At 36.6% G+C, this 24,695-nt stretch overlaps 1 protein-coding gene across 1 annotated transcript in view; it reads right to left on the bottom strand.

Annotated features, from left to right (window-relative positions):
• Positions 1–258: 258 nt before the first annotated feature.
• Positions 259–24,695, bottom strand: part of LOC136676476 (sodium- and chloride-dependent GABA transporter ine-like) — a 35,250-nt gene continuing 10,813 nt past the window's right edge. The window contains exons 3-13 of the mRNA XM_066653534.1: positions 11,531–11,741; positions 10,380–10,512; positions 9,855–9,989; positions 8,584–8,687; positions 8,310–8,434; positions 6,599–6,711; positions 5,124–5,264; positions 4,499–4,598; positions 4,278–4,378; positions 3,850–4,020; positions 259–3,365 (exon numbers count right to left, since the gene is read on the bottom strand). Of these exons, the coding sequence (XP_066509631.1) occupies positions 3,255–3,365; positions 3,850–4,020; positions 4,278–4,378; positions 4,499–4,598; positions 5,124–5,264; positions 6,599–6,711; positions 8,310–8,434; positions 8,584–8,687; positions 9,855–9,989; positions 10,380–10,512; positions 11,531–11,741 (1,445 nt within the window). The 3' untranslated portion in view covers positions 259–3,254. The remainder of the gene's footprint in view (positions 3,366–3,849; positions 4,021–4,277; positions 4,379–4,498; positions 4,599–5,123; positions 5,265–6,598; positions 6,712–8,309; positions 8,435–8,583; positions 8,688–9,854; positions 9,990–10,379; positions 10,513–11,530; positions 11,742–24,695) is intronic.

The raw sequence follows: 24,695 nt of genomic DNA, 5'->3' as shown, positions 1-24,695 counted from the left end.
AGTCTTTGTTATCTACACTGCTACTGAAGGAGCTACAGTTTGTTATTTGTTTTTTTTTTATTTGTTTTGAATTATAATAAACAGTAACTGACTAACTGACAAAACATTCTAATGGCTATATTTAAAGGGACAGTACAGCACTTTGCTTGTGCACTAGACTGCATTCTATTTTAGTGTATTATGTTATAAACCACACTGACATGGTTACACAGACAAATCGTTTTTCTAAGTTCAAAAATCACACACAGCAACTGCATGTACAGGACAATTTTATTAGCATGACACCACAAGTGACATACAGAGAGCCACTTCATTATGAGCCAAAATACTAATTAGAAAATTGTTAAGTATCCTTAAAATGTGACAAAAAGTGATTATCAGTATCAAAACTGTTTTTATATAGTACTGAGCAAAAGAGAGAGACCAAATGAATGTGTTTGAAGTTGCTTCTCACTGTCCAAGTAAATTCAACGACTTCTAATCCTATCTTTGGAAGTTTGAAACACTACCAGCACATTTCTGTAAGAAACTAAAAGCAAGACTTATCAAACAAATGGAAGGTATAATAAAATGAAAACTGAGCATAAAAAACAAACAGAATAATCTTCTGTAAAATTTGCTGTGAAATGTTTTCTGCTTTTTAACTGTTTCGAATGAAAATTAAATCACTGAATCCTGATCTCTGACTTTTGCAAAGTACTGTAAATTCCTTAAATATAACTAAAGTAGAAGTGTAAAAATACAATAACACAAACAAACAAGAAACAAAGTGTGCAAAAATAAATCACTTTCTACTGAATTACTCAAATGAGTTATAAAATTGTGAATATTGGAAATCTATTATATAAAAAAAGCCAAAATCAAGACATATTAAGATAAATAACAGAAAAGACATTCAAAATAGCTTCTGTATTTGTGGTGAAATGCCCACATCTTTAGGTTCCCTGTATATGACAGCAGTGTTGTAAGTCTGAATCTCTATTATTGAAGAAACAACTCAGTCTCAACATGGTTTCATTCATGGTTTGATAAAGGGAGTTTACAGGGGTAGGTGAAAATTGCGTTAAATATGAAATACCATATTATATAAACCTCAAGGAATAATCATTCCATATTTAGAAATGTACTTATTTTGTACTAGAAGTAACAGTAAATATTTTAAGCCACTCTGTTTCTAATAGCATAAATATTAGCAAAGTGGCTTTATAGAAAAAAAAGTGAAAAACATTGAACTGAACTGACCTTTTAAATTTCCATATAGTTCAATATTAATGGTGTAAACAAATTAAGTGTAACGTTATAGGCTTCGCTTTAGAGAAAAAAACGGATGTGTTCTCAGTATCGGTGTCAGGAACATCGGAAAGAGTTAATTTCCTCTGACATTGTTTTATTATAGTTTAAAGCAGCATTTCTCACCCCTGATTTTTAGGGGTTGATTTTTTAGCCTTGAACCTAAGAAATTTAAATTATCATCACAATGCTTGCAATTTGAATGTAATTTTGCACACGGATTGATGACCAATTATGCATATAAAAGAAACATATTGAAAAGTCTTAAAAGAACATAATGTGCATTTTATATCCTCAAATATCTTATCAATGTATTGATATTGTATTACAAATATTTTTTTAAATGCCATCTTATATAAAAAAAAATAATAATAAATAAAAGCAAATGCCATCTTAAATCCTAGTGCCTGTAAATGTCAGGTGGTATAAACTATGTGAGTTGGCAATACTGAAAACAAGTATGCACTAGCCGTTGTACTTGGAAATCCATATTAACATTTGTCCTTGAATTCAAGTTCATGCATTCATTTTTTTTCTTGTTTTTTTTTTTTTTTTTTTACAAATGAATTCAAAATATAAGGTTTCCTGCTCACCTGGCATTGTACCATAAAAATTACAATCATATAAGTGTTTATTTTTTATGAAATACACTGCTTATTTTTTCTTAAAGCATGTCAGAATAAAAATGCCTTGTTTTTGGTTGTCCCATGTGATGTTTGAGGGATGGACAGCCACACCATATTGGATTTTTATAGGTTGGGAGGCATAAAAGTTTAAATTAAATTTTAATTTTGTGAAAAGGTTTGGTGAAAATATTTTCATTTAACAGAGATATTGTACAATAATGTCCTATATTTATTAAAATATTTAATAAGCAAAATGTAACGCTATATTTAAATATAAATATTGCAGTTTAATGAACATTTCATTCACTGTCTATATTATCGAATGCAAGTCTGTATAACTTCACTTGTTATAAAACTATGGAACAAAACCATGGAAAAATTATAAAAGTTTACTCTTCTCTGTGACAAAAAAAAAATTGTATAAACAACAATTTTTTTTTACCAAATTACACCATAATAAAATATCTTTTCTTTTATGTACAAACACAAATATGATGCTCTTTTCTTGTACTCAGCTTGTTTAAATGAGGTAAGAATAGGAAATAATCTGTATCCGATTAGTATCAGACTTTTAAGGGTTAAACATTTCATGTAAACTGTAATTGCTGTTCCAAGGCCATTAATAAAGAACATCTGTCATATCCATAATGTAAATAACATTTTACAGTATTAACATTTTAAAGCAAATAACATCATATTATCAAAATTGCAATTTATAAATTCAATGCACATCTCATAATCAGTAGATGAGAAATCAAATAATAATTCTCTTTATGGTCAAAGGCTTAAACATAACGTTGCACTGCTATAATAAATGTAATGCATCAGGAATTACATACTGTTCTGTTATTGAATTCTTCAGAATTTTACAGAATAGTTGGAATGTGTATTAGCATAAAAAAATAAATAAAATGTACACAGTTTTTCTTAAAAATAATCAAACAGCCAAGATCTGTCAATGCTTGTATCTGAACTTTCAGATAGTAAATCTGTCATGGCTAAATGAGCAAATTTGGTATGTAAATTGTATTTTCCTGTGCATAATTCATTTAAATAATGTATTTCCCTATTTCTGCAAGAAAAAGGCTTCAGCACTCATACATAAAGTATTGTCCAAGGCTATCTTGAAGTATTCATATTAATGAAAGTTCTAAAATCAGTTTGATGCTGTGACCTTGTCAGTTAATGAGGCAAAAATGAAACATATATGTATATAGTAAAAGCTAAATATATAATTGACACCCGGTATTAACAGATTATAGAGGATATGATGTATATGGAAAGAATTATGTGTTCTATGTAGAGCCTCATTGTATGGCACATACATGTGCACCTACGTCACTGCGAAGAGCTGAAGAGTGCGATAGACTCTGACTGATCCCGCTGTTTCTCTGGTAAAGCATGAATTGGCTCTAGATCCACTGTTGGCTTCAGTGCCACTTTTATCCTCTGCAAAAGATTATGCACAATATATAGCATTTCAACAGAGTCATGTAATATTTCATATCATTAATTTTGTAAAAATACATTTTTGAAAAAAGTTTAACCAAAATCAGTATAAGACTGCAGTAAAATAACGCTTATTTTCCATATGTTTATTGAACACTGATTCAACACAGAAGTGTACATGATCTTGTCTATTATTTTGGCATCAAATTTAAGTTAATTAGTTGAAATATTTACATTTACATTTTTCTTATGGTCACTTCTTTTTTTTAGAATAGGCTTTTTAAATGCTATTTGAATAAATCAGCCTCTCTTCACATTAACAATTAATAAGGAATTGGCCAACACAAATTTTCCAAAATGATGAATTACTTGGAATAAAATCCCTCTATTTTAATTTACATTCATTTATGTAAATTCCCATGTACATTTTCAGAGATATACATCAATACCTCAGAATTATTTGTGTGTGTGTTTGTTTATGTACCTGTACTAAAGAGCCTTTATTTCTCCAGATTTCATGTGCAGCCCCCAGTGGGATCCAGATGATGGAGATTAGAGAAATGAACCAGCCCAGCACTTCAGCCCATAGAGGATAGGTGTAGGATTTGCCGTAGCGTGCAGGTGTGTACTGGATTATACTGGAGATCAGAATCCCCTGAACACAGAATGTGTCCTTGAGTTCGATAGTTGCTCTCTACAAAACTGGTACACTTTCTTTTGTCCTATGTTCAACCACTTAATGTCACTGGATCATCTGAATTTTGAGCTAACTGAGCCAAATATGAATAATGCTACATGTTGTAAAGAGAAATGGCAATTAGATTATGATGGAAATGCTTTGGGTTAAAGGTCAGTGTTAGGATGACAAAATTATATGAAATAAAAAAAAATAAAAAGCTTCTGTTCCCTCACCAGCACCAGCATGGGGGAGAGGAACTGCCAACAAACGCGAAAATACAAGTTTGGCCTTTTTCCCAACATGTTCTCCACCATCTTGCAAATCCTCTCCACACCTGTGGATTAGTGTGTGTCAGTGAAAGATATGAAGAAATAGATAAAAAATGATTCAGAAAAGAATGTGTCTCATACGGAGCAAATATATATTTCTGGATTTGTAACAACTGACATCTTACCAAAGATGACTGTGACTGCCAGCACCTCAAAGAATGCCAGAAACATGAGGGAGACGACTGCAGTATAGTGATCCATCAGCTGAAACACATATATACCACCCTACACACAAACACATAGAGAGATAATGTTATTTAATAACGAATATAAACCCCCAGCTACTAATCATCTTTAAGATAATTTTATATTTTCTATGAGGGGATTCAGAACAAAATTAGTACAATAAAATAAATTCAAAAGAATTACCATTTCTGCTTGCATTAAAATATTCTTGCAAGTGATCCTGTGTGTCTCACTCTGCCTTTGATTGTATTTTATGTGTAAAGTAAAATTTACTGACTTAGTAATAAGTGCAAAGGCTGGTCTATGATTGCACTACAAGGTTCCCACCATGCTTAGGAGGGCAGTCCAACTCCCACCTCAAATGGACAGCTCTTATCAGAGCTTACATTCCTGAACCCAAAGGGAAATGTTTGTTGAAGGAGCAGGTGTTTGCAAACTTTGGAGATTTCACTACTGTGTTTCAGTACTGTATTCAGAGTGGTATTGACTATGTTAATTGCTGGGGAAATGTGAGTTTTATGATGTAAGTTGATGTTTTACACAAAGATATAAAAGTTTGTTTACCCTGGTGATGTGTGGAATACCCAGCAGGAATCCCACAGCGCACACGGCCAGCACCAGCAGCTCCTTCCTCTTAAACACACGCAGAACCTTCACCCCGAACCCATCCATGATGCACGTCACTGCCACCTCTACCATCGCAAACTGTACGCACAATCACAGATTAAACAAACCTGTCTCAAAGTCTTTTACTCTTTTTGAATCTAAAGATGTCTGCTGTGTATGTTGATGCATTAACACTTTAGATTTATGTTCTAATTAGATCAATTTTGTTTCTTTGACTCTTTTTATGTACGTATGTAATTAATATGGAAGCACACATTCGTACATTCAACACGCACATTCAAAGGACCCTTTCAATGCATTTGTTATACACCAAAAATGGTATACACTCACTAAGCACATTATTAGGAACACTATAGTACTACTAGAAAAGGGCCTCCTTTTGCTGTCACGAAAGCCTTCATTCTTCATGACATGCTAGGGTGGCAAAAACATATTCTAAACAAGTCTAGAATTATTTCCCTGTGGCACTAGCTTGAAACAGGCAATGTAAACACATTAAAAACTGAATTGTTTTTTTTAAATGTATTGTCTGCCTCCTTCTTTTCCATTTAGAGAACACGAGGGAAAACTCAGAAAACAAACTGGTTCCTTGGTGGTTTAGTAATAAACGGCTTCTGTTGTTGACACGATGAAACTGATTCGAATCTCTACAGTGAACCAAAAGCATGCCATATCTTTCTGAATTACTCTTTACTCAGTTACCGTATTAACCCTTTAACAGTTACAGGTTATCTCATTAAGATTTCATCCAGAAAAACAGTGTCTTGATCTCATTATCTCTTTTTTCTAAAACAGAAGGGTTCTAGTGTTTAACTAATTTCCTTATATTTTAAATATATTTTATATTTTCTTTTCAGACATTGCAAGATACTATGTACTAAATGTTTGTCACTTGATGCAGTCCAGTCTATTAAACACTACTACACTAGATAGATTTAAACATCCTGAAATATATATGGAAAAATAACTGTTTACAGTAGTAACAGTTAAGAAAATTTCATCACACATTTTGTAAACAAAGGTTCCAAGTGTCCTATACTTTCTTTTTTTTTTCCTCACTGACAGTGCATACCTGGGTCATTGTACCTAATACCAGCAGAAATAAACATTACAATTTGTACTAAACTGTCACTAATCTCCATTCTGGTGAATTTTTAAACTGTGCAGCAGGAACTATGTGTGTGCATATGTGATTAATGGACAATTATTACTTACTGCTGAGACCATATTTGCACCACAAGGCCTTAACATGTGCTGAGATATTTAATTGATTTATTTATTTTGTTTAACACCAATTAGAGCAGCAACAGGTTTAAACAGATTACCTTTTTCACAATTTATGCAGAATTCATTTCTGCAGTTATTCCGCAAGGTTTAGTGTGAAAAAAAGTGTATGTGTGTTTCTGCTATACCTCACTGTCCAGGCCAAGGCAGAGCAGCATGAAGAAAAAAAGAGGAGCCCAAAGTTGTGAAATAGGCATAGTGGAGAATGCCTCTGGATATACAACAAACACCAGACCAGGACCTGAATACACACACACACACACACACACACACAAATTAACAGGACATGTGAACACACACCAGCACTAGCTCACAGGTGCCAAAACAACAGGCAACCATCTCTGTTTACAACCTCCTTCACAATCTCCAGTTAAACACAGTAAAGTGATATCAAAGTACACCCATTCAAACAGAAATACAACTCCACAGCAGTTTGACACCGGACATTCAGTACTTCTTCCACACTTAAAAATTCAGTTATCAACAGGTCTGAAACAAAAGAAGACCATCAGGAAGTGACAGCACAATAGTTATATATAAAAAAAAACACAGCAAAACAGACCTGAATCACTCACCCATTATGTCTTATTGTTTACTGGTGATAATAGAACAATAAAATGCTTTGTAGTTCAATATAAATTATTTCTTAGTCATAGCTCAAACAAACTGGATAGATCTCCATCACGTCATAGAATACATGCTCCACAGTCTAACTGTCACAAATGTTAAACAGGAAGAAAGATGCAAGTGTGTTTTGAAACACTGCTACAAAATTGCAGAACCCAGAAATGTGCGCTATTATGAAAATCACAGAATTTCCCAAGACTGTCCAGAATCTGTATGTTTTAAATCTTGGACTTTCTTTCCAGCTCTCCAATTTTTGTTAGGATAAATCATAAAACTGGTAGGGTTATAACTATCTGGAAGAGGACAAAGAGGCTTGTGAGACTGGGATTTGCATATGATTCGACTACATGTCATGAAACATCACAATCACAAACCCAGAAAGTCTTGAGTTAAATGAAACTTATACAAGAACCTATTGCATTGTTGAGTGGACTGGTTTATGGCTATGAATATGTAATATAAGGTAGTGTACAGTCCTTTTTGGCTAAGATAAGAGAGGAAAAGGAGGAGAAAGATCAGGTCTCAAGGACAAAAATACATTCTTTTAGTGAATAAACATCTTTCTCTGTACGTCTCTGAACCTGCCAAACTCGCCCACACCTGCTCAGTGTTCTATAATCACTTTGTTGTGTTTCTGGCAATGAGGTCTTTTTAGTGAGGCACATTTCATCAGGATATATCAAAAAATGTGCAGCTAGAATTTCTCACCCTCTTTCTTTGTTAGCAATGTTGGCAGAATGCCTCTATTCATAAAAGCTCAGTGCTATAGAAAAGCCTCTGGAAATCAGACTACTGCATAACATCCATATACAAAGCTGTAAAGTAACACTAAGAAGCTATATCATATAAAGTGCTGTATGAAACTGTTTAATTAATTCTAATACTTCTTATAGCACTACACAGATCAGCCATAACATTAAAATGGCCTCTACACTCATTGTCCAGTTAATCAGCTCCACTGGTGCAGGTGCACTTCACTGGTTTACAATTACAGACTGAAGCACACCTACTGCACTGCACACTTTTTTTTAGCCACATTTTAAATTATTTCTCAGTTGTCAGTGTCTCCGCAAGGCAGGTAATATTTGAGTGGTGGATCATTCATGCTTAAATGGAAAATCACTGATGCCTCATAGCTACAACATCAAAAGTAGAATTGACCAAGAGCCCATGTCATTAGGAGAAAAAAAGGAATAGGAAATATTGCTTTACCATCAGTTGCTATGTCATCCACAGGCAGGTTATGAATGTGTGCCATGTAGCCAATGGCAGAGAAGATCACAAAGCCAGCAAGGATACTTGTAGCAGAGTTAGCCAGAGAGACGACAAACGTGTCTCTATAACGAAACACAACAAATGAACCAGAACCTGTATAGAAATCTTTAAGTAGTTCCAGACAAATTTAAATTTTGGTTTAATCAAACCATACATTTAAACCAAGACCATTTTGGGAAAGGTTTTTGGGAATCATTCTGAAATTCCTCACCTGAGTATGTTGTTGTTGTACTTGTTGTAGCTGGCCATAGATATCATGGAACCAAAAGCAATTCCAATGGAGTTGAATATCTGTGCAGCTGCATTCACCCAAACCTTAAAAAGAAGGTAGGTGAGATTGTAATGTAGGAGACATGACTACATTTCCTGGTTAATTATAATAACATCTTGGGTAGAAAAGATTTAACGAAAGCATGCTCAAGTTTGTACTGTTAAATTGTAATTTCATATGTTAAACTGTTAAGTGTCTGAGGAGTGAATCTTACAGAATTCCTTGATATCATTTTATGGTAAGGTATGCTTTAAAAAGTTATATGTCCACTACATAAGCTTTTCATGACATGGGACATAAAACTACATCCGTTTTCTTAACAATCTCTATTAAATCCCATTAAAACGCACATGTATTTTCACCTCTATTACAGCATTGCCCTATAAGGACAGCCATGTATAACAGTGAAACTGACAAGAAACTGTGTTCACATTTTACATGTTCTTGATCTCAGACACTCAAAAACTGTCATGAAATAGATTCCATCAATGGGACAACCAAGGCAGACTGAAACTCACATAATGAAGAACATTTCTCAATGATCTGGTAAGACGCCTATTTTCCACTGTTGATCAGAATAGATGGCACAAACTAGCTGCCCTGGGTTTGATAAAACTGACTTTTACCAAAGCTTTTATGACATGTAACATTTGTTGGAGGGGCGGCACGGTGGCGTCGCAGTCACACAGCCCCAGGAACCTAGAGGTTGTGGGTTCGATTCCCACTGCGGTTGACTGTCTGTGAGGAGTTGGTGTGTTCTCCCTGTGTCCGCGTGGGTTTCCTCCAGGTGCTCTGGTTTCCTCCCACAGTCCAAAAACACATGGTGGATTGGTGACTAAAAGTGTGTGTCTGTGTTGCCCTGTGAAGGACTGGCGCCCCCTCCAGGGTGTATTCCCGCCTTGCGCCCGATGATTCCAGGTAGGCTCTGGACCCACCACGACCCTGAACTGGATAAGCGGTCACAGATAATGAATGAACATTTGTTGGAATATACCTTTATAATTTTTAATGGAGGTTTATATCAGTTGTTATGAAAGGTGTATGTAGGTGTGGTGTAGCCTGTAATAATTAACAATGGTTTAAAAAGTACTGGAATGGTTCTTTTTGTTGACAGACCACTATTCTATCAGCCTCATGGCTCCAGATCAAAATTACAGAGTTTAATAAAGTACCAAAACAAATTCATCAATCACTGCACCATGTTATCTCACCTGCACTTCAAGCAGCTTGCTCCATTTTGGCATGAGGAAGAAGAGGATGCCATCTTTTGCTCCTGGCAGCTGGACATTGTTGATCAGTAATGCAAATAACATGAAGTAAGGAAACGTAGCAGTGAAATACACAACCTGCAAAGAGAAGTTTTAGAAGTTTTAGTTTGAATCTTTACAACATTACAGTAGTAAGAAACATCTTGTGTTCTAAAGGTTTAATTTGTTTTTTATACAAATTAAAACTATTAAATGACTGATATACCATATAGTATTATTACCACAAGCATCTCCTACCCTGCACACCAGAGGTCCTCATTCTGAGGAGATCCTATGACAACACAGATTTAACTCACCTCCACCTCATCTACCCCTTAAAAAGTCACTCTCTTCCTGACACACATTACACCTGACACACTTTCAAAAATTTGTCTGACAAAAACATTCATTTGTCTTGCAAATCTTCCTGCTTGGTTCATTGGTCCCTAATGTCTAATTTTCCAAAGAATGCTACGTAGGAAAACTGACCTTTCCTGTGGATTTGACTCCTTTGAATATGCAGAAGTAAATGATAAGCCAGGCCAAAGCCAGGAGGCCAAACAACTCCCAGCGGACACCTCCAGCCTCCTCAATACCACTGGTCATCTGCAGTAGCTTATGGCTAAAAAACATCACACATAAGTTCCAGTTTTGTGTATTAAAGTTAGTCTGAGATTATCCTATTAATCTTGTTTCAAACAATTGAATTATCACAATTGAAGGGAAGACAAAGAGGTGGACATAAACACAAGGAATGTTTATTTACAAAACAAAAGTACAAACAGAAAATACACGAGCTTCAAATATTAACTACAACTAAACACAAACAAACAGGAAACAACCATGAACTAGTATAGACATACAAAAACACTCAGACACAAAAGCATACATCTATAAACACACAACATCAGACAAGGGAGCGCTGAAACCAAAGGGGTATATATGGAGCACAGACAAGAAACACCTGGGAAGGATAACAAGAGGGCAGGACCACAAAGGAGGCACAGGTGGGAACACTAATGACAGGACAGTGCTAAGGCGGAGCTAAGAGAGGAGACAGGAACCAAAACAAAAACAGAGCAGAAACAGGGAAAAAGTGTAACATAAACCTACAAACCTAATTCCAAAAAAGGAGTGTTCTTGGAAAAAACTCTTCATTTAATTCATTTTCTGTAACATTACTAGAATTTTTAGGTGCTCTAGATAAGACCAAAAAAGTTGTTAGAAAGACAGTTTTAGTCTAGAAATATTGTTAAAGGTCCTGAAAACATCTTTAAAAAGTTGATGCTTCTGCATAAAAGAAGCATGCAGGAAATACCTACTCAAGAAAGGCCTGCCATTTTTGCACAGATTAAGACTCAAGATAATGAGAATGTTTATTTATATATAACTGAAATATTTTTATTCCATCCCCATATGATTATTAGGTGTTCCAACTTTTGTAGAACATGGTGCAAGAATCAAATTTAAAATGAGCTTTTACAAAATAAATGAATAAATTTACAAAATAAATTAATAAATAAATAAAAACAAAATGTGTTTTGTAATTAAACAACATTTATGAATCACGGCATTATGTTTTTACAAGCATTTCATACATTTTCCAACATATGAATTAAATTTATACACCTGGTACTCACTCGAAGAACTGCTGACTGGCAGACTGAAGGTGGGTGGAGTTGCCAGCAAAGCCGGTGGAGCAGTTACTGAGCTTGTTCCAGGTATTATTGCAGGACTGCCAGGGCAAATTGGAGCCAAAAGAGTTGAAAAGGTAGTACAGAGCCCAGGTCATCAGAACGTTATAGTAGGTTGCCAACACATAGGAAATGACCACTGTAGCTAGTCCCACACCTAGGGACGCACAGGCAGAGGACAGAGTTATATAGCAGACAATGACACCGCTGCCCTTTCAGCATCATAGAGTCCTCCACTGCAGACTGAAAACACTTTAGGGTGGGTTAATACTGGAGCTAAAATTATTTCATGAAGTAGAGCATAAAACTGTCTGTGTAAAATATCTTAAGCTGCAGTTACACTGGATTTTCATGCCTTGATGGGAGGTTCTTGTTTTAGAGACAAATTCCAGTCCAGGATTTGGGCTAATCACAGCACTGACAAAGTTCTAATTAAGGTCATTAATGACATTTGATCTCAGTGCTGTCTTTCATACCATTGACCATAAAATTCTTATAGACAGATTTGCAAACAGGGTTGGATTCTCAGGAAATTCTTAAAGTGGTTTGTTTCATACCTGGAAAGCAGGAACTACTTTGTAGAAATAGAAAATAATATTTCTGAGACCATGCCACTGACCTGTGTTGTCCCCCAGGGTTTTATTCTTGGTACACTTCTATTTAATTTATACACGCTTCCTCTTGGCTACGGGTCTACAAGCCTATAGGCTGTCTTATTACAGCTATGTAGATGATTTATTAGGTCTGTCCCCAAATGACACTGGTCCAGTTAACTCATTGTGTAAGTGTCTTGAACACATCACTAACTGGATGGGACACAACTTTCAGCAGTTGAATAAAGATAAAACAGATAAGATTTGGCAACAGCAATGAGAGACACAGATTGGCTGCATATCTGGACTTAAGAGCCCTCAAATCTAAATAACTGGCTCGCAACCTTGGTGTATAGACCATTTTTTGTTTGCAAACAAAATGAGTGAATGTCATTTTGAATCATGCTTTTGCAATATATATATATATATACTCATTGTTATATCTGTCAGTACATCTCAAGTACTACAGGTCCAATGTTGACAGTTATTGTACCAAATTAAAGCTTAAAGTCACTGATTTCCATTGATTTAGGACTAAGGAATTAAAGCCAAAATAAGATATCCAAACTTCAGATTTCTTCCTCATCAATGACAAAACCGCTGCTTCTCGAAGCCTGAAGAGCCCACAAGTGGCTCACACACAAAGTTAGCACAACAGCTCTTACCTTAGATAGTCCCCTTAAAAACAAGACTAAATCTGAGTCTCTCCATCAAACTTTTCATGAGTAATCCTCATGTTTGTGTCAAGAGTACTGGCCGAAAAAAAATCCCCAAAAAATAGTACACATTTTCAAATTTTTTTTTAAATATGATACCTGTGGACCCATGTCACACTGCCATACTGATGTAGCTTAGGCGCTCAGCTTTCCAATGACATGTCAATCAAGTCTGTAGACCAATCAGTGGCAGAGTAATGGCAACGCGCATCCAAGGAGGAGGGACAAACACACAGCACAGCACATAAGTTTTCAGCACCTAACAGACCCAGACACCGCGACAGAGCCTCAAACAGTTCTGTTTGGCAGCCACAAGCTCCACAAACAATAATCAAGTCAATAAAAATGTTTCAAAGCTTAGATGTATTTTACTAATAAAATTTCCCCACTGAGGACATTTAAATGTAGCAGGGGTGTGGGGGAGGTTGCCTTGCTCTACAGCCAATCAGAGTGCAGCTCTTGTCTTTTAACACATCAGTCATTTAAAGGAACACTGTACTCGGTGAGAAACAAGTGTAAACATTAGAAATAAACTCAGTATATTAGAATAAAACACACCATAACTAATGTTTTTTACTGTTTGGTGTGTAAATGGCCACACCAAATGGGTAAATGGCCACTTGGTGAGGGACAGGTGACGAGTTTCTCATAGAAAGTAAAGAAAAACCCTAAGATGTTGACATTAGGTCTAGACAAGATATATACACTGTATTTTTGCAGTAAAAGTAATTATTTTCCTTATGGAGAGCTTGGGGTCTAAAGAGACACTTGGAGAGGTCATCTGTCCACTGTCTGCTCCAGCTTGAATAACTTCAAATCAGTATGAGGTATCAACTCCAAATTTTACCTGATGAAAATAGACACATAGAGACACAATTTTAAAAAGAAAAAAGTAATGGGACTCATGAACTCTTCAGTTTATAGTCACTAACATTTTTTTAAAATAAGACAAGCGCCTACATTTTAACACAAAGTAATATCATTCAGACAAAACCATGTTTTACATCACTCTTAACCACATAACACAAACAGTATGTGGTGACCTTGGTTCCTACATAAGTTCATTTAAAACGATGATTTTAAACACATGTAAATTAATTCCACCCGTTTTGATTGTCTAAATGGAATTAACTTCACACAGTTGTAGCCATATGAAACTTATTTACCATGTAAGAACTTAGGAATTAAGGAATGTTTGATTCTTTTAGTTTTAACAGTCTTTAAGATTTAAGTGTGAGAGGACACTGAATCCTCAGATTCCCATTTGGGTTGTGGGTGACATGAGTGACTAAGAGTGAAGAGAGGTCACTGATAACTTTCAGCAGATTTAGTCCCAAAAAGTCAAATTTCTTTTACTAGAAATTAATGCACATTCATCATGCTGCACTACAATCCCCCCTTTTGGTTTGATATTTTCCTTCTGAAAGCAGCAGACCAAGAATAAAGAGATGAATGTAGACAGTAAGGTCAGTGGAGACATTCATTCATACACTCAGGGTTGATGCCATTCTGGGATCATTTCATATGGGAATAATCCTTTATTGGTTTTGATCCAATATGTAAGCTGGTATTAGTGTTCGCCTTACTTTAAAAGTGTCTGTTAGCTAGGGAAAAGTTATTTTTACCAAAGGAAATTTTCAGGGGTAGTTACCCATGCAAATACTTTCAATACTCTTTGCCTTAGTGACAATTACTGGATAAGCAGAGAGTTCATCTATAGTTGAGCTTACTACTGAGAACACTGATTTAAAGTACCTAGTGGCCATAAGCCTGTGCACTATGGAATGTGAGTGTTGTCACCTTAGATTACTGAAGTAACAAAGAAAAATAAGTTTTTCAGTAAATAAAAAAAATTTACAGCAATACTGTATGTGCTGACTGCGTCATCACCTTTTGAATAGTTTATCGTGACTTAATGAATTAGCTGTGTGTAGCGACGGATGGTGATACACAAGGTAAAATATGAAAGACAACTGCTTTTAATCAACTTGTAATTACACAAATCATACACAAGGGTGCACCAGAGAAACTTTAAATGCCGTAGCGCAAGTCATGAGAAAGGGGGCACCATAAATTGATTTCAGTTGCAATAGCACAAGTCAGCCACAGGGTTCCTGGTGTTTCCAGTGTTGGGTCGGTGCTGATACCTATTTACTTAACTCCTCCACTTGGAGTAGGTTCACTGGTTTGGCAAAATGGAACCACTTCAGTTCAGACACTGAAGGGCAAACACCCCCCACTGCCAGTCTTAAAAAAGCTGGGACATTTTGAGTCCTGTTTGAGCCTCTAATCGTGGGTAACTTCCCACTTTAGACCGACTTCACTATTCACATTGTTTCACAAATTCAAGGCATGAGAAGAAGAATCTGTTAGTTAATGCAGAGCACTCAGACCTTGGCTCTGTCCTGCACTGCCGTGGGTATGGATGAGAATGGTGTTTCTCAAGGAGGGATTCCCTCCAGGATGAGTAGGTCAATTTTGTGGCATTCTCTGGAGCCGGAGTGACGTAGTCTGGGTTGCTTTTTTGTTCTCACTGGGCATTTCCATTGGAGCCAGCAGCTCTTGATTTGCCTCGTCAATCAGTTTCAGAATGAAGTCCGTGAACTTCTATCTTATCTATTTACTAATCACAGGGATGATTCCTTATTCTGGCCAGAAATAAGTTTCACCTGCTTTGATCAGCCATTAGTAAGATGTTTTACTGGGCAATAAAAGAAACAAAACAAGCAATAATAAGTTGTGACTGACACTGACAGAGTTATTTCTTAAAAGGCTTACATCTCTGTGAGCTAAAATCTAGAACTGATCCAAGCATCCTCGGTTCAGTTCTCAGATGGGTCCTTGTTCTTCTTCGTTGTGTCTTTTTGGAGCTTTCTTTTCCGAGCCTCTCTGAGTGAGTCTGAGTCAGCATCAGCATCAGAGCTTAGTTCTAGATCTAGGGCAAAGGGGAGAACCATAGGTTCCTTGATCAAAAATATTTGAATAATCCATAATCTTGAAGGTGATCAGCATACCTGTCCAACCTCCACTACATTACAATCTTAAGAATTTCAGTAAGATATGAGATTTTCTGACTACGCCACACCTGGAGGTTATACAGGCTGTTGCTCTGTTTTTATCTGTTTTTTATTTTTCTATTTTACTCAGGCGAGGACAGTGAAAGTACAGTGCAATTATAACTTTTATTTACTACATTTTATTTAGATTTTACCCTGAGAAACATTCTTGGATTTTCAGTGACTGAATCAGTAAAGTCCGCTGACTACCAAAGAAGAAATCTACAGAATGTCTTTTTGAGTTCCTGAGCAACTATGATGCCAAATTGTTAGTCTTCTACAAAGAATGACTGTTTTGAAAACATTCTGACCTTGTTATCAGAGTTTAAGGACTAGCATTCCTGCACTGTTCAAGGAGTATCAGAGAGTGGAAGTGCTGGCAGTGGACAGCGGGCAGTGGAGACGCACAGGACTAGACCAGCAGAACATCTGGATGGAGCCCCTAATGTAAGTACAGCTGATAGAAATGAGAAAAAATAGCAATGAGTCCACAATGGAAATAAACCCAAAAACTGTACTATATTCAGCAGTGCAGTCTCATCCTCCACCCCTGCAAGCACAGCCCATCCAGCCAATGCTAAAGCCAGTGCTGCTGCACTAAGGTAATAGCACAAAGCCAGAGGAGGAAATCAGTTCTAGTCACTTCACTTGCAGAACAGATTAGTATGTAGTGTGGTATGATGAAGGTGTATTAATTTCTAATAAGAAATTTGACTTTCTGAGATGTGATTTTAAATATCCAAACTTTCTTTGGTTTTCAGAGACATCCCCAAGCCACACCAAGCCAAGATTGGAATTTGAGACAAGTTTTTCAGCAAGAACGGGCTCCAAATTGATGCCTGAAGGTCTGTGTCAGAGAGTCATAAAACTGACACCATAGGCTCTTTTAAGGACAGTTTACGACATAGGGTCTGGAGGGTCATGCAACTCTTCTCAAATGCAGAATGCAGAGAGACACACAGACTCAGATAATATTCCACTTTGATTCCATGTCCTCTTACACCTTTTTAAAGACTGTTAACTCTAAAAGACTCAAACATCCCAGAGTTCTTACATGGAACACAAGTTGTATATGGGTACAACTGTGTGAAATTAATTCCATTTGGACAATCAAAATGGGTGCAATTAATTTACATATGTTTTAAATCACCTTTTTACATGAACTTATGTAGAACCAAGATAGCCACATATTCTGCGATATTAGGTTAAGAATTATGTAAAACATTGGTTATTCTTAATTATATTACTTTGTGTTAACATATAATCTTTTATATTGCAAAAGTATGATTCAGAATCCTGGGACAATCATTGAACAGGGATGGTACATGTTGTTTAATGACTCTATGGAGCTTATCAAAATGAATTAAATAATTAATTATTAATCAAATAATAATTCATTATCATTGACTCCACTATGTAGTGCTTATGCCACAGCAACGTGTGCATACTATTTCCACTACAAGAACCACTGCAAGACCTCTGTGAGCTTCCTACTGGCAGGGAACATACTTCAGGAGAAATAAGAAGGGCCAGCCATTCAAAGCACCCCAAAAGAGCCATAAGACCCCAGTCCATGGCCACAGCCAACACCCTTGTATTTGGAGGTGATTCTGTTCATGATGTGAAAAATCAGAAATACATAGTTCGATGTGACCATTACATCACAGTTTCTGAACTGAATGAAAAGCTTCCTACATTGCTGGCTGAACACACAACGTGTGAAACGGATCATTGTCCATGTTGGTAAGAATGACACAAGGAAGGAGGAGTCAGCGGTACTAAAAAAAAAGATTTTAATGTTCTTTTTAACACTCTGCTCGAGCTAAACATCCAGTCATTTATCAGTGGTCCGCTGCCTGCAAGGAGCACAAATATGTTTTCCAGGCTATTTGCATTAAACATATGACTGCAAAAAAAGCTGCAGGGGAAATGGACTGATTTTTATTGATAATTTTAATCTGTTTTTGGAAAGAGAGACTTTTTATCAGGAGGTGTCATACTGTTGATAGAGAACTTTATCTTCTCTATGTGCCAATTCTCTGTTCCCAGTAGCAAAGACGCCTCAGAGTTGACAGCCAAGGACTCTGGCGTCAGTTCAGAGACACAACATCCTCCATCTACTGAGAAGGCAGAGTCTGCACTAACACTCAAGGACTCTATCACTCCAGAACAACATCCTGCCCTTTCTGACAGTACAGAATCACTGGATGAAGGCCATGCTCTACGGTATCAGCTGCCAGAGACAATGAAACTGCATGAGCAATCTACACCATCCTCCATCTCTACCTCACCATCACCCCACCTGAACCTTCCAGCAAAAATGGAGAAGCTGGTATGTGCAGGGACAAAGCTGTCACTTTCCCTGTCAGGTAGTCCTCTGGTACAGAGAAAAATCAGTCTAGATTCACCTCCACTACCATCTACTGCCCCAAGGGCCCAACAACCCTCCTTTTCCCCACTACACTCACCAATCAAGGAATTACTTAAAACTGCTTTGAATAAGCTCAGCCAGATAGTTGAACTGTTAAACAAAACTCTTTTATAACTTAGAACACCTCAAAGAAAAAGGTAAGCTCCAAAACCATCAGATAGGCAACTTCGCTCTCATCGTCAACAAGAGCTCCACCCACCTTCTTCCAATGAAAGGGAAGAGGCCATCTCAAGTAATCAGACAGGTAGAAAGTGCTCCCCCACACTACAGTTTTAATAGTGTATGTAGACAAAACAGAAAAGGTGGTGGGACAGCCGCCCTGTTTAAAAATATATTTCAATGCAAGCATGCAGCGTTTGGTGACTTCCTCTCTTTTAAGTATCTAAGTAATGTGCTAAAAGATGCACTTTAGATTTTAATACTTACTATTTATAGACTTTATAGATTTATAGAATTTATTGATGAATTTACTGAGCTGCTAACAGCCATTGCAGCTGACTTTGATCACTTTGTCATTTCAGGAGACTTTAATGTCCACATAGATAATGACACGGACAAAACCACAAATTTTATTCTTTACTTGATGTCTTTGGTCTGTCCCAGTATGTGAATGGACCTACCTGCAACCATGGGCACACACTGGACTTGGTAATTAAAAAAGTGCTGAATATTTCATCTATAACTGTGAAAGATTTAGGGATTTCTGACCAATCCTGTGTCTTTTTTAATATTGAAACCACTCTAGCTGTTCAAACTAAGTCTGTCGGTGTGAAGAAAAGATCTGTGTACTGAGAACACAAAGGAGCTGTTTATGGAGGCTATGTCAAAAACAGTGCAAAATATCTCATTCTCCTGAAAGTGCTCTTGTGAACTTTAACTCCAAAGCTCTGAATCTTATTAACTGTTTGGCACCTCTGAAACCATAAGCTGCAGAAAAGCAGAAAGTACCATGGTGTACACAGTACAGAAACAGTCCTCACAAAGATCCTAAATGACATCCGTCTGATCTCAGACAGCAGTAAAATATTTGTGCTAGTGCTTCTCAATCTTAGTACTGCATTTGATACTGGATCTTTTTAGACAGACTAGAAAACTTGGGGGGGGGGGGGGCTTTCAGGAACAGTTCTCAACTGGTTAAGATCGTATGTAGCGGATAGAAATTACTTTATTGCTATTGGTAACTATAAATGAAAACGAACATTGTTGACCTTCTGTGTTTCACAAAGATCCGTTCTTGGGACTCAACTGTTTAATCTTTACGTTACCACTTGGACAAATCCTTAAAAATAATAATATAACCTATCATAGTTATGCAGATGACACTCAGATCTATTTAGCTCTGTCACCAGGTAACAATAGTCCCATCGACACTCTCTGCAACTGCTTAGTATCAGTAAATAACTGGAAGCTTCCTTCAACTAAACAAAAAGAAGAGAGAGGTGATTGTGTTTGGCAGTAAGGAACAAAGATTTGAGGTCACTGCTCAGCTTAACAGCAGATCTCTAAAGCCTAAAAACCAGGTCAGAAATCTTAGCGTAATCCTGGACTCAGATTTGAACATTAACGGCCAAATAAAGGCAATAACAAAATCTGCCTTTTATCACCTCAAGAACATATCAAAGTTCAAAGGCTATGTGTCACAACCAGAAAAACTCATTATTGCATTCGTCTCTAGCAGGCTGGACTACTGCAATGGTCTCCTTACTGGACTTCCCAAGTCCACAGTTAGGCAGCTGCAGCTCATTCAAACTGCAAACTATATAACTAGTTCTAATAAAATTACATATGATCCCTTTAGACAACATAATTAGAAAATACAATCATCATACTGATGAGGCAAAGCTTTATAAGTGGACATGGGAGTGTAGAATCCTAGAAAGTACAACTGGCAAGCCCTCTCCCCTATCACATATAACATGGAACATGGAAGACGTTGGCCTGGTCTGATGAATTACGTTTTCGTTTACGTCATGGTTTGTGTTACATCTGGGTGTGTATACATCAATTATCTGAGAAAGAGATAGCCCTATGGGAAGAAGGCAAGCCTACAGAAGAAATACAATTCTCTGGGCAATGTTCTGCTGTGTTGTCATTCATGAGGATATTATATTGATGTGTACCACCTACCTAAATATTTTTAAGAATAGCTAAATCCCTCCATAGCAAAAATATTCACTAATGGCTGAGGACTATTTCAGCATGATGATGTGCCGTGCTACTGAGTTCAAGGTCTTGAACTGGCCTCCAGATTCCCTAGATCTCAATCCATTTGAGCCTTTGTGAGACGTGCTGGAAAAACAAAGTCCAATCCAGAGAGGCCCTGCCATGCAACTTACAGGACTCAAAGGATCTGCTGTTAACGTCTAAGTGCCAGATATTACAAAACACTCTCAGAAGTCCGGTGAAGTCCAAGCATCAATGGGTCAGAGCTGTTCTGGCAGTATAAGGGGAATAATATATGTGCAATGGGGCAGCTGTGGCCTACAGGTAAGAGGATCCAGCTTGTGACTGAAAAATTGCCTGTTAGATCCCCTCTACCAGCAGAAAATATCAGGGTGGGCTGAATCGAATTTTGTCAATGTCTTATGAAGCTTGTACAACATATGTTAGAAAGAATTCATATGTACTTTATACATGGATAAGTGACTTTTATCAGATCTTTGATTTTGGCCTATACTATTAATAGCTATTTTTCTTGGCTTTTAGCTAGAGTTCAGAATGATCTCTTCAATGACTGTAAAATGTAATCAAACAAAGAGAGATGTTTGGAGGACAAAGGAACTGTGCCAACAGATTTCTAATCCATCAGATATATACAGCTTATAGACCTCATATGAAACCAAAGACCAGGATTTTCCCCATGGGCCACTTCTGAGTTCAGTTAAGTAGGATAGTGTTTAAAAGCCTGGGAATTTACAGACGCTGACTTTGGCTCCCAGAAGACATTCTAACATTACTTCTGAGCCTCTCAATAATGTTTTACTGGGAAAATAATTATACACAATATGTAGAACTTAAATTTTAATCAATTCTTAAGTAACAGAGTCTAAAGATCTGGGAACAGCAGGTTGAATGATATTATTCTAAACTATATCATATCTCTTACACATGTGAAGTTATGTATCTAAGTAGGCATAACTTCCTGAGCAAACCTTGCCCTATATTATTTGCTCTCAAAAAGTTTTAAATAGGATGCATAAACAACAGCATGTCTCAAACAATCATATTTATTTCTGAGAACATGGCTTACCTTATGAAGCTTATGTGAGAAGTAGGTTCAAAAAGTCACTTTAATGACTTTTCTTAACTGCCGTATTTCCATTTTTGCTCTGTGTTATTTGATACCCAGCACTCTTAAAAATAACACTTGCACTTAAAAGGGCCAGATCACAGTTTTTCCAGTGTTTTTCGGAGGGCCGGAATAACAGAATAGAGAGAACAGAATAACTGCAGCCAGAATAGAGAACATCTAGGAAAAAAATACTATATACCATGTCATAAATATTTTGAAATTAAAGTTGTTTATATGTCGAGAGTAAAGAAATAATATTTAGAAAGTACACGGTCCCTTTGAAGTATGGCATGGCAGTTAGTTCTGTTTGTGCATTTAAACTGAGTTTTACGGTACACGTGGGTGAGCGCACCAGGAAAACTTCTGAAAAGTGAAAAGTGCAGATATTGAATCTCCAAAAGAGCTGCGTTGAATCACAGATGGTGGCACTGTCACTTAATCAATACAAGATGGGGACAGCATCTCCTACGCAGCCGCCTGTTTACAGTGTATTGTCTCCTTACAGCCACAGCCTCTCACACATTAGGGATAAACGGCAAAGCCAGGTCCTATAAAATCTGTACACTGCTATTAGAGAGAAAAAATGATGACCTTGCAGAAATCTGTGGTACTGTGGTATCTCTGACTAGCATCTGAGTGTTGACTGGCCCATGAACTGATGGCTTAAGTCCTCGGATTAGACCACCGCACGTATTCCCTAATGTTAAGCTCCTGGGCTTTAGTCAATGTTTTCTCTTTTTGGCATAAGGCTCAGCAGAGGTTTTGTTAGATGCCTCTCCCTCAACATCCAAAACAAGGCTTAGCATACCATCCCAATGCTGTTTTTGGATCCAAATGTGTCCACCAAAGTCTCCAAAGCACTAAAGCCTTATGCTCCCACACTGACCAAGTAATAATTCGAGTCTGAGAGAATCAGGATCTTGAGGCAATAAAGAGACTTGGTCAGTAATGTACATCAGAGAATCAGATTCTTGAGGCAATCAGTAGCTTTAGTGAATCAGGAGCTTCAATTAATCAAGAGCCTAAATCAGGAGCTTCAGACAACCAGCAACTTCAGCAAAAGCATCAAAGAATCAGGAGCCTTAGTAAATCAGGAACCTCTGGGAATCAGGAAATTCAGTGACTCAAGAGCTGCAGAGGGTCAGGAGGATAAAAGAATAAGACGGTTCAGTGAATCAGGAGCCTGAGTAAATCAGAAGCTTTGACGGATCAGGAGTATCAGTTAATGAATTCTATAGACACTTTACATAGGAAAAGTAAGTAAATTAAATGATGGTTAAATTAAATAATGATTGAGTCAGGGTGCTTCAGAAGCTGTTCAGATTAATTTCTAGAAAAGTGTTAAAGTGTAGCAGTGCATCTTTGGAAGAAAAACTCTTGTTGATTTAACCATAACACCATGTTATACTCTTTTATTATTCATTCTCTCTTATGATTCTGATGCCTCATGACTAAACACCTACAATAAATCCTGCCACAATGACTACATAATCACCTAATAACAATTATTCAAGATGACTGCAAAAATTAAATATTTAGCTTAATTGTGTAGAACATAAATAGTCTTGATATCTTAATCAATCAGAATGCAAAATGGATGCATTTAGAAATATAGGTCATTGGCAATATTTACTTTTAAAAGAATTTACGCAATGATATTTGAGTTCATAGATCAAAAACATAAAAACAGCATGCCAATGTGTGTTTTCATATTGGTAAATAGTTTTAGAGAAAAAGGTACACTTTTTTGTATGTCATTCAGGGTGCTCAAAATCTGTACTCATTTATATACAGCATTGATAAATAAAAGTCTCTTTATCACACAGATTCATTAAAATGTTAACAGCGCTAAAGTAACAATTCACTTGAAGGGTTCCCTTAAAATCAATTGTCCCCATTATAGTCACAGCTATTTATACCCCAGTCAGGAATTGTCCTAAAAGCAAGAGTTGACTATCAGAGATGTTTACCGTTATTGTTATTGTGTGGAGTCCTCTGTGGGAGCTTGGTTTTGCATATTATGCTGATTCCTGATTGGAGCTTTAAACATATACTGGGAGGAGATTACATTAATTCTAAGAAAGCTGCGCCAATGCAAACTACCTGGACCTTCTGAAGTGAACATGCAAAAGCTAAAGAACAAAATAACCAGTCAGAAGAGTTTGGCATAAATGATTTTTCTTACTATTTTTAAGAACATATTGTTTAGCTAAGGTTTTTCACTCTGCCAGCCAATGTGGAATTGATATATTACATCTACTATAGTTTAAGAATAAATGTGTATTTGCAAGCAACCAGATTGGTATGGTCAGACTCTTGTCATATTGTTGACTAGTTTGACTAGTCAAACCTATGCCACATGTTCAAAAATATCATTTGAATCAGTTTTGAAAACATTAACAAATGAGACATGAATTTGACTAGTCTAATTTCCTGGTTCTCTTGGCCGGTTCACACTTCTGAGTATCTTACCTGCTTAAATCAGATATACCAAAAATGTACATGTGGGCTCTTTTGTTCTTTATATTTTACAGCAGTTATTAAATATCATATTGACTCTTTCTACTTTCTACTGAATGCCACTGCGGAACTGTAGAAAATGCAATTTAGTATATTAAATATTTGTGAAACGTGAGAACAAGGAAACAAATCCAAGGATATTTTCACATAAAATAAAAAACAAGTCATTCAAAATTACATACAGAAAGAGCTACCTGCATCAGTCCTTCTGTAAAGAAGCAGTCGCTATAGACTGAAATGAGTGATATATCAAGGACGGACCCAAAAGATTTGACCGGGTAGACTATCTCTGTCTTTGAGGAGATAAAAAAAAACTAAGGAGAGAAGTCTGGAGTTAGAGCAAATGAAAGCAAGACCTTTTATTAAAAACAAGACAGCATGATGACTGTTGATGGCTTGACCACTGATGGCCTTTTTGGTCCACAGCTTAAGAGAATTAAAGAAGATTCCTATCATGGATATCCATTTCAGAATCCTCTATACATGTCCAGTAGGAACCTTTC

This window comes from Hoplias malabaricus, chromosome X2 (genome assembly GCF_029633855.1).
Source record: "Hoplias malabaricus isolate fHopMal1 chromosome X2, fHopMal1.hap1, whole genome shotgun sequence".
Taxonomy (NCBI): domain Eukaryota; kingdom Metazoa; phylum Chordata; class Actinopteri; order Characiformes; family Erythrinidae; genus Hoplias; species Hoplias malabaricus.
Note: the sequence above shows the minus strand (reverse complement) of the source record. Positions and strands in the feature narration are given on the sequence as shown.